Source organism: Phalacrocorax aristotelis, chromosome 1 (genome assembly GCF_949628215.1).
Source record: "Phalacrocorax aristotelis chromosome 1, bGulAri2.1, whole genome shotgun sequence".
In the NCBI taxonomy this organism is placed as follows: Eukaryota; Metazoa; Chordata; class Aves; order Suliformes; family Phalacrocoracidae; genus Phalacrocorax; species Phalacrocorax aristotelis.
In genome coordinates this window covers 103,337,994-103,353,741 of record NC_134276.1, presented here as the reverse complement: position 1 = coordinate 103,353,741, position 15,748 = coordinate 103,337,994, and the positions used below count along the sequence as shown (strand labels likewise).

At 40.8% G+C, this 15,748-nt stretch overlaps 2 protein-coding genes across 15 annotated transcripts in view; both read right to left on the bottom strand.

Annotated features, from left to right (window-relative positions):
• Nucleotides 1-739: 739 nt before the first annotated feature.
• Nucleotides 740-11,072, bottom strand: CFAP298 (cilia and flagella associated protein 298). Of its 3 annotated transcripts, none has more exons than XM_075100974.1 (8): nt 10,953-11,072; nt 10,589-10,760; nt 8,579-8,746; nt 6,728-6,795; nt 4,468-4,626; nt 3,849-3,980; nt 1,236-1,331; nt 740-1,135 (listed from the first exon to the last, which is right to left on the bottom strand). In XM_075100974.1, the coding sequence occupies exons 2-8, from the start codon at nt 10,725-10,727 to the stop codon at nt 1,025-1,027; spliced, it is 873 nt and encodes a 290-aa protein (XP_074957075.1). In that variant the 5' UTR covers nt 10,728-10,760; nt 10,953-11,072; the 3' UTR covers nt 740-1,024. The 3 variants fall into 3 exon arrangements, with proteins under 3 accessions (XP_074957075.1, XP_074957076.1, XP_074957077.1); XM_075100975.1 differs by having other exon boundaries at nt 10,974-11,010; XM_075100976.1 differs by having other exon boundaries at nt 10,855-11,001.
• Nucleotides 11,073-11,177: 105 nt separating this feature from the next.
• Nucleotides 11,178-15,748, bottom strand: part of SYNJ1 (synaptojanin 1) — a 68,433-nt gene continuing 63,862 nt past the window's right edge. For 7 of the 12 annotated variants that reach the window (XM_075100964.1, XM_075100970.1, XM_075100952.1 and 4 more), the window contains one exon: nt 11,178-14,349. In XM_075100964.1, coding sequence (XP_074957065.1) covers nt 13,489-14,349 — 861 coding nt within the window. In that variant the 3' untranslated portion in view covers nt 11,178-13,488. The remainder of the gene's footprint in view (nt 14,350-15,748) is intronic. The other 5 variants (XM_075100965.1, XM_075100969.1, XM_075100973.1 and 2 more) reach the window with 2 other exon arrangements.

Here is a 15,748-nt window from a genome sequence, read left to right as displayed (position 1 = left end):
AGAGTATTCCAAATCAGAATCCTCCCTTCAAAAACAGACACAATATTTGCTTCAAGACTACTGGCATTTCCTTTTTAGTCTTGAACCCAGAACTGACCGTTGATACATTTTAGAAATGGTAACAGGATTCTAAACATTGAGCATATAGTGGAAACGTTCTCCAATAAATTGAATGATTTCTCATTTTAAAATGCTGATTTGTTAGAAACCAAACGCTTCTAATCCAGTCATAACCTTAGAAGTACTTCCACGTTAGCGATCTTGCCCTATTAATCTTTGTTTTATTCTATCCAACCTACTTGCAAATGATGCTTACTTTTGTACACAGATTCCTGTCAATCTTTATATAAAAGCATCAAGGCTAACAGCTTGTTAAACTGAATGAGATCATTACGTTGGCTTCCAATGTCAAGGAAAAGTAAGCCAAAAGAATGAAAATAAAGCATTCCACGAGCATTTTCTTGTTATTTGTGCTTACATAAAAATAATTCCTTTGAAGAACTGTTAAGAGGTCAACTCATTTAAAAAATGGTAGTTTGGAACTAGCTATGTTGACATGCAAAAAAACACATTAAAAAAAATCACTAACTTGCATGAGATCAGCCTGGGAAATCTGATCTCTTATAAAATAAATTACCTTGTACAGATCGTACCGTCTAAAAGAAATGCAAGAATCAGGAAGAAAGTATAAAGACCACTTAAAACAACACCAAACATTCTAGTGCATATTTCCTAGATATATTACCCATGAAATAGTTTAATATTTCAATATTCAAATTACAAGTTTCTAATAGAATAACAAACTTCAACCGGATTGATTCTATTCTCTGCAGAGACAAGTGCTGCTAGAGTTACACAGAAATGTAAACGTTTCTTGAAAACCTAAGGCTGAAACAGGCAGCTGCTACAGAAGTGACAATTTCAGCTTTTGTCAGCAGAATCTACCGCACACAACACAACTCCTCATTGCAAACAAGTGTGTCAACCAAAGAGCTTGAAGAGGCAAAAAGGTGTTTCCAGAGCTTCATCTTGGCCTCCATTTGATGTCTTTTACACCATGAAATTGCCTTTTCAAAGCGTGGCTGTCTGCCCACTCAGCATTTAGAAAGGAGTCGTCGTCATCCTCTTCCAGTTTCTGCAAACAGAACCGACAGGTTAAGAAGGCAGTAATGAATGTCACCTGCCGTCAGCATCTGCCACAGCACAGCTCACATACTGTAAAAAGACACTGTTACCTTAAGCTCCTCCTGCTTTCTGTAGTAATACAGCATCATCTGTTTTTGCTCTTCATGACTAATCAGAGGTTCACGCCCTGGAGCTCCTTGTCCTTTCTGAAAGGGAAATCATAAATTTTATTTATGATGGCATTTGCAATACAAAAGAGAAGCTGCTATGAAAAGATAGCAAAATATTTCTTCAGACAACAGGATTTCTCAAACTTAATAAGGTCCCTCAAGACAGGAAGATAAATGCTGAGAAACTTCTGCTGCATTCAAAAGAGAATTATTTTTCCATCTCAGCATCTGAATCACACTGTCAATTTTGTGGACATCAATGGAAGCTGCAAACAGGATTGAATCTATTTTACTTAAACTTCTGCTCTACAACACATAATAAATCTCTTTGCTTTAAGGCCATTCTAGACAGTTCAAGGTGGGCCCATCCATCTTTAGCTCCCCTGCTCATATAGACTCAGATGGCATATGACTTAGTAAAGCAGGGAAGGAAGGCAGTCACAAAACACTACAAATAAACTAAATTTTATTTGCTACTACAAAGAAACATTGGTTGTTTTTTTTTCCAGGCAACTGTCCTCATGGAAGAAATGATGCGCACAGCAGAAAATAGCTGATGACAGCTACTGTCAACAATAGCAAACAGAACAGTCTGAATGGAGATGGTGAATCCTTTCTGGAACAAAAAGGGTCTGAGGTGGTTTAAATTTTGTCTCCAACCCAAGAATGCAGGCATTCCTTGGCAGATAGAAAACTACCGTACTACTTTGCATTCTCTGAAGAGGTCCATCAACTAAAGAGTAAGACAACTTTCCTGGGAGCCTATACTACAATGGCTGTTGAGTCGTCACACAATTTTTCAGTCACCCTGATAGGAAAGAGAAAGCAATTCTGGTCTTCGAAATGACAAACACATAAATGACCTGATTTATCTTTGAGGAATTGTACTGCAGACAACTGCAAATAACAACATCTACCATAAATATTAATGCTTTCTGTGGCAGAGCAGCTCTCACTGACACATAAGTGAAATGCAGCTCCAGAATAATTCTGAGCTATGGATAAGTACTCTGAGATGTTTGACATTCACAAAAGCAACCTATGAATGTGGTATTTTATTTTTATATATACATACACACATACATGAACAGGGTGAGCATCTTCTGACAAAGCTATGAAAGTGAACTGGAACACCAAATGAACATTCTTCCCTTGAGCATGGCACTCTCAGAGATGAGCACAACTGTGCAGTTGGTACAAAATCACTTTGTCAAAAAAAAGTCCCAGTAGCTTGGTGCTAATGCTGATATTGCAAGACATGATCATTGCATCAAACACTTTAATGCTGCCTGCAGCTTCCTCACAAGGGGAGGAGGAGGGGCAGGCGCTGATCTCTTCTCTCTGGTGACCAACGACAGGACCCGAGGGAATGGCAGGAAGATGTGCCAGGGGAGGTTTGGGTTGGGCATGAGGAAAAGGTTCTTCCCCCAGAGGGTGGTGGAGCACTGGAACAGGCTCCCCAGGGAGGCAGTCACGGCGCCAAGGCTGACGATATTCAAGAGCACTTGGACAACGCCCTCAGAGATATGGTGTGAATTTTGGGGCTGTCCTGTGCAGGGACAGGAGTTGGACTTGATGATCCTTGTGGGTCCCTTCCAACTCAGGACATTCGATGACCAGTATACACTTAATGAATGGCTTTTGCTGAAGCATCAAGTCTATAAAACTGAGGAGCAGCAGATCTTTGCCTCATTTTAGCTCACTACTCCAGAGGATGACTCAGACCTGTGTTCACAACTAATACAGAAGGCTTCATCTGCTTCACTACATCTGACAACTGGAAGGTCTCCCTTTTTCAAAAAAATTTCAGCTGGGAGCTTTAGGTGAGCTGAAACTGACAGCGCAACTGGGTGGTGCAGGCCTAGCACCTTGTTCTTCCTTCTAGCACCCAGCAAGTTCCCACTGCACACTTTGGGACATTGTTAAGTTCAGGCTCTTCCACAACCCTGTGTCCTCTCAAAGATGATGCATGTCCACATTTCCAAGGGAACTGAGACAGTCTGAGGACCTGCCATCAAGGAACTCAGGACATCACAGGCAGGAAATCAATGAGTTACAGACACCGTCTTTCAGACACAGAACAGACTGAAATGGGGACGAGAGGTGTCCACATCACATGTGCACAAAACATTAAAAATGTTTTTTGAAAGCCAGAATATGGAGACAAAAATGTTCACAAGTACAATTAGAAAAACTGGGCAGACTGAATGAGTGGGTCTGTTCAGTGCTCTGCACCGAGATGAAACAGTTGAGGGTTTTTTAAAAACTTTTCAGTTTGTATTTCTTCTATTTTTACATACCTCTTTGCTGTACTTTAGAAAAGTGCTATGGAGCAAGTAATAGCAACTACAGTATTTATCTGACAGGCAAAGGAATTACTAAAGAAAAACTTAGTATATAATAGATTAAACCTTAAAATAGATGTACTGTTTTAGGACACTCAAGCCGGAACTAATCTAATTCATTTTATATACCTACAGACAATTCTCTTCCACAGAAACTTAGACAGCCAAAGGTAAATAACTTGTCGAGAAACCTTCCAGCAATACTTACTTTCTGTATCTTGACAATGATGGTTGTTTTCTCATTTTTGCCTACATAGTCAGAGAGCAACTTTGTTTCTTTCAACTCCTTTCCTGCCCACCATAATTGCGCTTCTGATTCTTCTATAACTTCAAGTCCAGCCTGTGACAAAAAACCAAACAAGGTGACGTGTTGGGGGGTGTTGTTTTTAGCTTTTTTTCAAAACCAGAAAAATTTTCTGGGAAAATCTGTCCAGAATTCCTAACAGAAAGGCCAGTGTAATTTTACACTATACTTCTGCTTCATCTTTCTTCTCATACTAATCTACAGCATTTTTGTTCATATTCCATTCAATCTTGATCTAACATAAATGCTTTGGGCAATAAATTCTCAATACTGGCATTAGAAAGAAATGACAAGCTATTTAAAATGAGTCCCAGACTTACCTGAACTTTGTATGTAGCATTTGAAATAAACTTTACGCATCTGATTTCTAGCTAAGCTACTGGTGTGCGTTTACATAAACTATCAGACAAAAATATTAAACAAAACTTGCCATGCAAAAACAACCTTCACTGATAAAGCGGAGATCAGCATAGCACATATTTAACGCAGGCACTACATATAAACCAAATACGTTACTGCATACGTGAGTTCCCGACAAGTCTTCTTTATCTTCAAACTCCATCCTAATTGGGTCATGTGGAGGCAATCCCATTGGATACACAATCATCACAGCCCCTCGGAGCTGGTCCAATGCATCTTTCACCATCTCCATAGTAACACACACGTTGGCCTGAACTTGTTTCTGAAATACATGCAGGGATCATCGGTTATTTAAAAAAACATGAAGAAAGATATTGCTTTGTAGTCAGTTCAAAGGTTCAACAGTGGGATATTTAAGCAAAGCTAACTGGCTGCACAAAGTTATTAGGAGCACAAATTTTCTCGTTTGAATGTCAACTTTTGAACACATCACTACACGTTTGCCCTCTCCATTTAGCTTGCTTTCACTGCTGAGGGGGAAAAGAGATCTTCACTACATTTGTGTAGGAGACATTTAGTAACAAATATCTGTGGGATACAGGCATTCAAATAAGTACGCGTATGACCACAGAAAGTGGATGGGGAGTCTTTTGTTCCAAGTACTTGTGATGCATGACCAAGATTCAAAACAGCAGAATTTAAGTGAGGGCTTGAGACGGGGCCTAAAACTTGAGGGGAAAAAATAGAGCACATGTGAGCAGAAGCATAAAGCTTGGCATATTGCACAGCTTATGCAGAGATCTGCAAGATCAAATACTTGAGATCATTCCAGACCTTACTGCAACAGAATGAGGAAAACCAAGAAACATCTGGAAGAGAAGAAAAAGTTTTTGCTTATGGATTTAACAGTTCCATTTTAAGTAACAAGGTTTATAAGAAAGAGAGTAAGAGAATGTTGCCTCCTTGTGGCCATTCTTAAACCAGTTAAGTGGCTAGCCCAATTGGCTTCTCAATCTCAGAAAAGCAACCATTTTTCTTTAAATACACAGACATATTTCTTCATTTTCATCATTTTAAAATGATGAACGTAACTTCACAAACTATCTTTAACTTAATTCACTAGCGAATGGCAGTAATTTCTGTAGTAAGTCAGCATGCAGTGAGGCAATTTTGCAACTTTTAATTGTAAATGACAACATGGTATGTATGGAAGTTTCACCCAGGCAGACACACAAATGGGAGACCGGATCTGCAGATATTTTCGACTCAAGATGTAAGAAGTACATATTATTAATTTCCTCTCTGTTTAGAAATAGAGTTGGTGAGGTGCAATCCAACAGAAAAAAAAAGTCCATCTGGAGAAAATCTTTATAGTCCAGAAGCTGTAATCTGAAACATCTCTCATTTTGCGTAGATTTTGCTATGACGTAGAACAGTTTGGCTGAAGTCTTGCCTCAATTCAGGAAAGGTTTGCTGCAACTCAGTGCACTGGAAGCATTGCCAGGCAACAGGGTAGCTCCCCCGCTTGTCTCCACAAGGCCTCTGGAAATACTGAGCTGCTCACTCTACATGACTGATAGGACACTGTTATCAGCAAAAAAACAGCCAAGAAGGCCAATTTAAGTGCACAGGCAACACTAAAAATTCAGTAACATTATCTATTCACATAACTAGTCTAAAGCTGTTTTAAAGTTCCACACATACTAATTCCCAGAATTGTAGGGGTGGGGAGAAGAAAATTACTTGCAGATGTTTACAAAAAAAGCAATCTGATAATAAATACTACTTAATTTGCGTTTCAAAGGTATATGAAAGCTGAGTCACAATACAGAGCATCTACAGATTTGATAAAGTGAAGTTGAATAATTGAGGCTATGGTCCCATCAGGGCATACCCTCACACTTAACTTTAAAATCACAGGCTCATGAGGACTGAGCATGAGTCCAAGTGCTTGTAAAACCAAGGCCTAATCTAAGAGATTAGAACACATTTTTCAATTAATTATACGTAAAAGTTTAAAGACTATGTTAAAGAGCAAAAGGTACTATGCCAGGAACATCACAGCATGCAGTTAATTTTTCACCAGGAAACACGAAAAGCATTCACCCAAAGAATGCATCAATAGCAAATTAAAAGCGTGTGGATAAAATTAAATGTGATTCTATGATTCAATGTTGTCTCAGCTGCCAGCATTCACTTGGGGTTTAATATCTGATTCCTTAACTTGCCGAACCAGCTTGCCAAAAGCCATTAAGAAAATCATTAACAGAAATGTCAGTTTTTATTAGACTGTTCACTTTGTGACATTAGTCAAAAATTGTTAGCCCTTACACTGAAGAAAGTCTATTTTTCCTTAAGCTGCCCAACTACACAGCACCTATTAAAAAGGTCCCACACACCACACGCTACTTCAGGCAACTTACCTTAGAGATTAATGCCTTAGCTTCCTCTATTGTCTTCTTTATAACTTGCTGCATTTTTTCATTTGGAGCTAAAAAGGAGACACATATTTAATAGTCTACACTTACTACAAAGAAACCAAGAAAATTACTTGTCCAGGTTATTCTCTACTGTAAGCAAATGAAACATTGTTAAATCATAAAGCAAGAGAGACTCTACTAAGTTGCTGTCTATTTACCAGTTTGCTAGTTCATTGCCATGTTTCTTACTGACTTTAGAAACAAAACAGTATTTCTCCACAGAGAGCCAAACCTACTTTTCCACAAAGGCATTTGATTGGTATTTGGAACTTCATTTGGGACAAAAATACTGTGTAGAAAGCAACAGCCATAATCTCATACTCACCACAACCAAAACCAAGGCTCTCTTTCCTGTGCCGCACTTACAACTGTTGTGGGCTGTGCTGGCAGATGGGCATAAAAGGGGACAAGAGCTTGGCATTTTCTGGCTTTTTTCCAATTAAAATCTCAAGTTAACAGCAAATGCAGTTTTGTAAATACCACGTGCATTTCATATTATAGTTACCTGTTTTAATTGTTATAAGAAGCCTCTCCCCAAAACCAAAAATCCAATTAAATCATACTCATTCACAGCTGAACATTTAAATGCCTCATCTGGTGGTATTTAGTTTGGCTCACATTTACATATGATAATATTATATCAATATTATAACTTTGTTAATACTACAAACAAATTCATCCCACTAACAAACAAATGCACAAATACAACTACAAGTGGCCCTGTCCTTAAGTTAACATTGCTTGCAAAGTTTTATTTTAAGGCCCCACACAGCTCACAACCATGACACTCAGCTCAGCTAGTTCTTAGAACACAGTTAGGAGGGAAAGCATTTCATGATAACATAAGCTCTTAATCAAGTTCACAAAAGGTTTAAATTTGACTGGGCAATGAGCTGCGTTACAAGAATTATCTTCCCCAAAACAAGACACTTGGAATAACCTCTTTGTGTCTGACAAGTTAATCTTAAGTTATTCAAAGATTCCTCCTTAACTGAGCTGCCCTGCAATCAACTAAATCAGTCTAAAGGGCTGCTGTGGTGTCAGGAGTGCAGGGGCAGACAGCAAGAAGACAATCGTGGTCTCTTCTGTGCAATCAGTTCTCATGCTCTCGACTTCAAAGTGGTGCTCGACACACATACCAAGTGCCAAGGCAAAACCACTTGGCTGGAGTCTCAGAAGGAAAAAATGACAGGACTGAGTTCAGTAAGTCTGTGTCACAGCAAATGAGAGAAAAGGAGAAATGTTACAAAAACAGCCTGTGGATGTATCTTGGAGCCTCTGGAGAAAAACTGTACATAACTATGCATTTAAAAACAGGGAGAATAATTAAAGTGAAACAGTCAAACTTGCTTCTGCTAATTGTTTACTTATCTTTGGAGTTTACTTCCAAGTACTAGAGTTGCAAAGTTAAATAACAGATGTGCTGAAGAGATATACTACTACTTAGGCTTTTATATCAACATTACACCAGGCCCTAATCCAAGACAGAAGACTTTGGTATGTAACTGATATTTTAGCTGATCCATTGTGAAAGCAGGCTCTTGAAATAGCTACTCCTTAACAAATCTATGACTACCTTTAATATAGTTTATTTATAGGTTTATATTTAGCAAATAAGCATGAGCCAGCTAAGATGCTGGCCTGAAATATGTATACTTAATATCTACTCATTGTTCTCCCTCTTTCAGGGCAGTGAGGTAAAAGTGAAAGTTCCAGAATTATGGTGTTCCTGTTCCTCATTCTATTATAGATTATCTCTGTCTGCTGGGAAAGATACATTTATGACTGATTTACCATGTCCGTTTCTGCGCCTCATTTCATCCTTCTTGAAGACACTTCCACCGCTCGGTACACACTTTTCTGCCCACTCATCCTTTAACTTCAGTTCTTCGATTTGCTCATCTGTCAGTCCTTGCATATTATAAGGCAAGAAAACACCATGCTCTGCCAGCTCCTCCATCTCTTTAGCGTTTGGAGAACAAGATTTAAAATATGTGTTATTGAGAACATACCATTTAGAAAAGCCTTTCACATTACGTACACGCAGGCAAAACTTACTCCTTGCCTTCAGTTTCAGAAAAGGTAGGTAACTATATGGAATAAAAAATAAGGTACGTATATACACACAAATATATAGCTGTATGCGCTGTAATTGCATTATAATTCATACGTTTCACATATATATGAGACAACATAACAAATGACACAGTACAGGCATGCAAACCTAGACAATACTTGCTGGCCGTAACTTTTTCTTCTTGGTATTTCCTTAGTCAGCTTTAGCTGACTGCATATTCCTTTGCCTAAGTACTTTTAGGAAAGCAACTTCTTTCGAAAGGAAAAAATGAATTTCTTTACAGTTCAGGATATATGTAACTGGACTCCCTATAGCTTTGTCCATATGACATCCAACACAAGGGCTCAAATTCACACCCAGAATGAAATAAAAAGGTCTCTACAGTAATTTATGTCTAATCAAGAAACAATGGTACAGGGGAATTCTAGCTGAGACAACAGAGAGATGTAAACACTGGTTACCAATGCACAGCCTGACGCAGCGAGAGCAGACAGCGTGTGGATACAGTTTCCTAACCCTTTTGACTATCCTATCACGTCTGATCCACTGCCTGCAAGCTATACTCACTACTTTCCCCCAGAACAACTTAATCCTCGAAGGCCCTCCAGCCTCTTTGCCATAACCATATTAATTAAAGTGCATCTAACTCACAATAGACACCAGAAGTACCCCAAATCCCAAGAAATGGCAATTCTGTTCCTGTGGCTGGCAACATCGGTATACACGTGAAAACATGAAGGCCGAAACTAAATTAGCAAGTACAGTGGACCAACAGCAACAGATCTGTAGAAAGAGTGAGTGCTGAAAATACAGTAACCACGGTGTTTGGGTTTTGGAATTTCTTTTACATCAGATTAGCCTCAGGTGCTATGTACGCATCTGAGGCTGGAGCATATCAGGCGTGGATGACTGCACCCTTCAGGTCAGCCCCATCTGAACGGAATCCCAGCCCACGCGTCCCCAGGCTGATCCACAAAGCAAACCAAAGTGCAGTAAGTAGAGACAAACAGCGGGTATTTTTCAAAAGCCAACTCCTGAATTAATCTAAAGCACTAATTTAGACACATTCTGTGACTCTCTATCAATCACATGGCAAAGGGATGCCTCGCACCACCCGTGCACTAGGCAACGTGAGAATTTCATTCATGTATCGGGTACACCTCTGGTTGCAAAGGATTTATGTGGCCGCTGTGGGATGGAACACGCTGCAATTCAATCAAGCGATGGAAGAATTTTCAGCCAGGTACAATGGGAAGCTCAGAGCTCCAAACGGTCTCCAAAAAATAGGGACTACTAAAACACCGGAAAGTGGGAACTTACACACGGCTTGACAACTTCAGCGGGGATTCACTGTTCTCTTAAACTTAGGGTAGGATGGCTTGCCTGTTGCTACGCTGGGGTTTGAGAGGCACACCTTCAGCCGCTGCAGATCCCCTGAGAGGCTGCAGCCAGGTAACCCCTCCCAGCGCCGCCCCTCAGCCCCCGGCCTGGGGGCCAGAGGGTGGGGGTGGGGGGGCAGACACCCAGGACACCGAGCAGCGCTCCAGCCCGGGGCAGCCGGTCCCCCCTCGCCCTGAGCGCAGCCTCAGAGCTCCGCACCCACCAAGGACGCGGCCAGGCCCGGGCGGCGGCGAGCCCACCCTTCCGTAGGCTGCGGGGAGGGACGGGGGCCACGGGGCGGAGCCGGTGCCCGCCGTGGCGGGGGATGAGGCCGGCGGAGCCGGTACCTGAACACAGCCGCTGCACCTTCAGCCTCCCGTTGTAGATGCGGGCAACGAGGGGCGCCAGCTGGGCGAGGCGGGAGCTGCCGGCCGCCTCCAGCAGGAACTGGCTCTCGTCGCCGCGTTTCACGTGCAGCCGCACCATGGCGGGGCCGGCGGCGGCGGGACCACTCCGCGCCTGCGGGGGGAGAGGAGGAGGCCGTTAGTGCCGTTGCAGCCGGCGGTCTCGTCTCCCCTCCCCCTCGCAGCAACGGATCCGCGTCCCTGGATACCAGCGGCGGGGAGGGAGCGCAGCGAGGGAGGGGGACAGAGGCCACTCCGAGGGCGCCGCCCACCGCCCGCCTTCCGCCTCCGCCGCCCCAGCGCCCACCGGAGCCGCGAGCAACGGTACCGCCCGCCCGGCGCCAACCCCGCCCCTCCGGCCCGCGGGCGCTTCCGCTTCCGGCCCCGCCGTGGCGCCTTCAGTGACGCTGTGGGCGCTCCGCCCTCCCTCGTAGCCACAACCGCGAGCACCGGCGTTCAGTGGTCGCGAGGGTCGCGGGGAAGCACCTGAGATACAAAGAGAGGGGGGAAAAAAAAAAAGCTAAACTTTCTTAAGGGCAGGTATGTTTATTTGACGAATACACCACCGCCTTCCACAGGGTAGATACGGAACGTGGTACGCCACCGCGTCGCACAGTGCGGCTCTGGAAAGGATACAGCCATAAGTATTCGTGTGCCACAAGCAAGAAAACTGTTACACTTAACAGAGCAGTTTACCACAGGGAACACAGACTTCATGAAGACGTGTTGAGCGTTTCTAATTTTAATTCTTAGTATTTTCAGAACTTCTGCTAGTAGTTCTTGTCGTTAATGCACATTACAGCGGTTAGCTATGTATCTACACACTATATTTTTGGAGCATTTCTTGTGATCCTTGCAGCGCTTTGCTGTCAATAATCCTGTAAAGTGTAGAGGTGCTGTACGCCAGGTACATTTTAGACAGTAGCTTTTAATCCCTGTTATTATTCAACAAAGAACATATTTATCACGTAACTCCCACTAGCAAAAAGTTTTCCCCCCAGAATTGTTTTGCTAATGTAAGAATATACCAAAACACCAATCACACAGATGTTTATAGCAACAGTTTTAAACAAGGTAATTCACATACCGAAGCACAAGAGTATAGTACCATCGCTGTTTTAAAGTGTACAAGTACTGTTCAATGACCTGAACGGAAAAAAAGCACAATATAAAACTCACTGTCGTTACTCCTCTATCCAACTGCAGCTCATGGCTAACCATATACTGTTCAAAGAAAGAGTGGATTATTTTATAAATACTGTTTTGATACCATTTGAGAATTTTTTAAAAAAGGTACCATCGTCGTGTATTTTGTTACTAGAAATATAACGCTGTATAATGTTGTGTTCAGCCCCTGGTTTTGCAGAACCAGTACAGTTTGTTCGCCAGTAAGCCAATGTGCGTGGGCATGTATTTGCAGTCCCGCAAGAGATGACAACATTGTGACATGTTTGGCTCTGGGTGAAAGCACACAGCTGCGGATGGGAGTTATGCCCTAAGCCACTGCGAATTGTAAGGAAAACTGCAGGGTTTTAAAGCATACATAAATGGAGCTAAGGAAATCAGTTATTTTAAAGATAACAAAATACCGTGTTTTATGTAATCTCATGTGAACTTTAGAAAATCATAAAAGCACAAAGAGTTGTGTTTTTGTAGCATAATATGTAGAACCGTGACAGCCTTCACTAGCCTCAAAGCAGCACCACACAGAGGATGGTCACGGTCTCTGGACAAGAAAGAGTCACTGATTTAGTTTTAACTGCAAAAGTGACAGAATGATATTGTTCAGCTCAGAGAATTACTGTTCTCCTGTTTCCTTTGAAAGTGAGATTTAAAAAATACTGCAGGAAGTCTAGTAGCTGGGGAGGATGCTGAGCAGACAGCCCAATCCAATACCATTAACATGACTTTCTCCTCTGACGTTGTAACATGGGGGCGGCTTCCCTCACTCAGGTCTTTCTATAGGACAGGAAAGCCCTTCTAATGTGCAAAAGAGGAGAGTGGGACAAGCCAACTCCAATATGTTCTCTGCAACTGGTAAAGACTGCTTTATCTCAAAACCCAAGGGGAATATTTTTCCAGAGTTTGCGGGAAAACTTGTTGTATCGGTCATTTCCAATTTGTAGAAAAAAGTATCTTTAAAATAGCCATGAATAAATGGATGATATGGAACAATATTCTGAAGTAATGCTAGTGAATATATGTCACAATAATATTTAATAGCTGAAATGTACTGACACAGAAAACTAAAGTCAAATACTGAATATATTAATATGCAAAGTTTTGTTTGTATTTTGAAATTACTTTTGTTGTGCCTCAAATTCAAATATAAGCCTTACAAATATCCATAGCCTCTGTTATAAATTAAACAACTTCTAAACAATACTTGTCAACATTCAAATCTCATAAACTTTGGCAGCTCTTTGGTAAATACTTATAAATATCAATTAACAAAACAGTAAAAAGGGGGTGGGGAGGCTACCAGTAGGGAGCCTCCTTTTTTTTTTTAAAATTCCACAAAGGGGAACAGAAATGAGAGAGCTCCCTCAGCAAAAACTATTTCCAAGATCGGTATATTTTAATGAGGTTAGTAGCTCATCCTTCTCTTCTCTGTCTATTCAAATACTATTACATCAGGATTTTAATAAATTTCAGACAATCTTTTGTGCTCTACCATATATACATACTCAAAATTTATACACAAACAATAGTGGTTGTTTATGAGTAGAGTTAAGTTTCAGTGCATTTGACAATTAATTATTGCACACAGAATAATCTCAAATGCCCAATTATTCTACTGGATAAATGTATCAATAAATATAACCTCTTCTATTTTTGAACATCTATCTTTCTGTGAAATCTTGCGTTGGTGACACCTTAGGTGCCAAAGAAGTGAAAGGATCTGCGGGGGATCTGTTGCTGGTTATTCTTGATGGTACAGGAGGTGCAGGTGGTCTTCTTGCTGGCATTGTATAGAAGCAATCAGCAGAACTTTTATTCCAGTCATTATCAAAGTTAAAGTCTGAACCAAGAAAAGTATTTCGTTCAGTGCCCAGCAAATCTGGAGATCCAGCTGACTCCCTGGAACCGATCTGCTTAAAATCTGGAACACTGTTAGATGGCTTTAGCTTTACATTGAAATTCTCATCATCATCATCATCATCAAACGTTACCCATCCTTTTGGCTGTACATTTTTTACCATGAGAGATTTACTTCGCAAGCAAAAAGTGTTTTCAGATGCATCAAGAGAAAATACAGGCTTGCTTGTATTACAACTGGGGGGATTTAGAGAAGGGAAAGGGTTGCAAGCGGCACGTCGTTCTAGCAAATGTGAAGTTATTTCAGACTCTTGTGTCTCCATTCTAAATGGGTTTCCGGCATTAGGAGTTCTTTCAGTGAATGGATTTGTGCAGTTCAGTCCAGTAATAAATGGATTTGGAGAGGTGCGCATATATTCCTGGGACGTGTTAAAGGTTGGAATAGTAGGCATTGCTGGCATGCAATTTACAGTATTCAAAATATCAGCATTTCTTTGTGTTGCTGAAGGCAACTTTATCAACTCCTTTTGGTTTAAAGTCGAAACGGATGATGTTCGAACAGACGTCTGCATCTTTGACACAAGCAGCTTAAATGACAAATCTTCAAAAGGGTCACTGTCTAACTGTGTTTGAAGTTTAGTGCCATATGTTCCATTTGTTTTAACCTGGAAAGAAAACAAGATGCTCAGTAATCACGTGGCTGGCTGTTTTAAGATTATTACTAAATTCCCATTTCTCACTCTTCTATGACAAGAAAAGAAGCTCTTGGGCTTAAACGGAAACGTCAATACAATCTGGTTCTAACTTACACAACGCGCTTGCAGTAGAACGATTGCTTCTTTTCTGGAAGACAATAACCCTTAACCCCTTCTCTGAAGAAAAGCCTACTAGCCGTTAAACACAATTTCCCCCCTTGTTGGCTGATGCATCCTGAATCTACGTCATGCAGGTCGGAATCCTAGCCAAAGGCACTAGTGGACATTGCATTAAAAAATCCTCATGAAACTTGGGAAATTATGCTGTATTCTGAACAAGTGGTAACCCAGCACGATTATGAAATAAAAAGCTCTAGGTTTCATTGTTTGAGAGTTTATAACACTGATGTTACAGGCAATATTTAAGCATCACAATGAAAGGAAAAATTAGTGTTATTAGTATAAGCACTTCAGACATTTCTGTGCAGTCAAGAAGCACTGGAGATGCCTACAGATGTGTATGTCATGTGAAGGTACAATCATCAGTCTGTAATGTTTTAAAATGACAAGTTATTGTTTAGAATAATACCAAATGGAGAAGACAATTTTCTCCACAGAACTTCTCATCTTTTAAAAACAAAATATGCCTGGTTTTGTAAATTTCTTCAAACAGCAATGCCACTTTTATACCTTATAACCACCGTCCAAAAAGGTAGAATATCTACCTTTGTTTAAGTCATCACGCTGACAGAACAGAGTTTGGAGCTTCCCCTCATTAAACGAATGCAAAGAATTATGCTTAAGTTAAAACAGCTTCTGAGAAATCAGATTTCACAAATTTGTCACTTTAACACATCACCTTAATATACTCAGATTGTTTGCATATTTAGCATGAAAATTCTGTTAACTAATGTTTTGTTGCACTAGGATGCCAGCTAAAGCTATTAACTAAAACACAGTATTGTTATAGCCTAACCTCAATTTTAAACGTCTTGGGTTTACTGCATTTATTGTGAATAGTTTGAAGCATGTCTCCACATATCCACTGCCTAAGCAGTTACGCAAAATTAGTCTACAGGCTTTAGAGACCCTCAGGAATAGTAAGAATATTATACGTTTTTCCCATGTACCCAGCATAGCAATTTCTTTTAAAAAATTGCAGTCGTAGCTTGAACTGGTTGGCAGAAGAAACAAAGTAGGCTGGCAACAGTCCCTTTGCTCTGGTGTTTTTTTTGAAACAACAATGTCGGATACATGCATCCCTGGTACTACTACGTCAGAGAGTTTCTAAAATAGGTGAGGCCTAATGTTACCAAACCACAGAGTAGTTCAATATTGGTATTTTTGTATGTATACAGTAAGTGTTTTG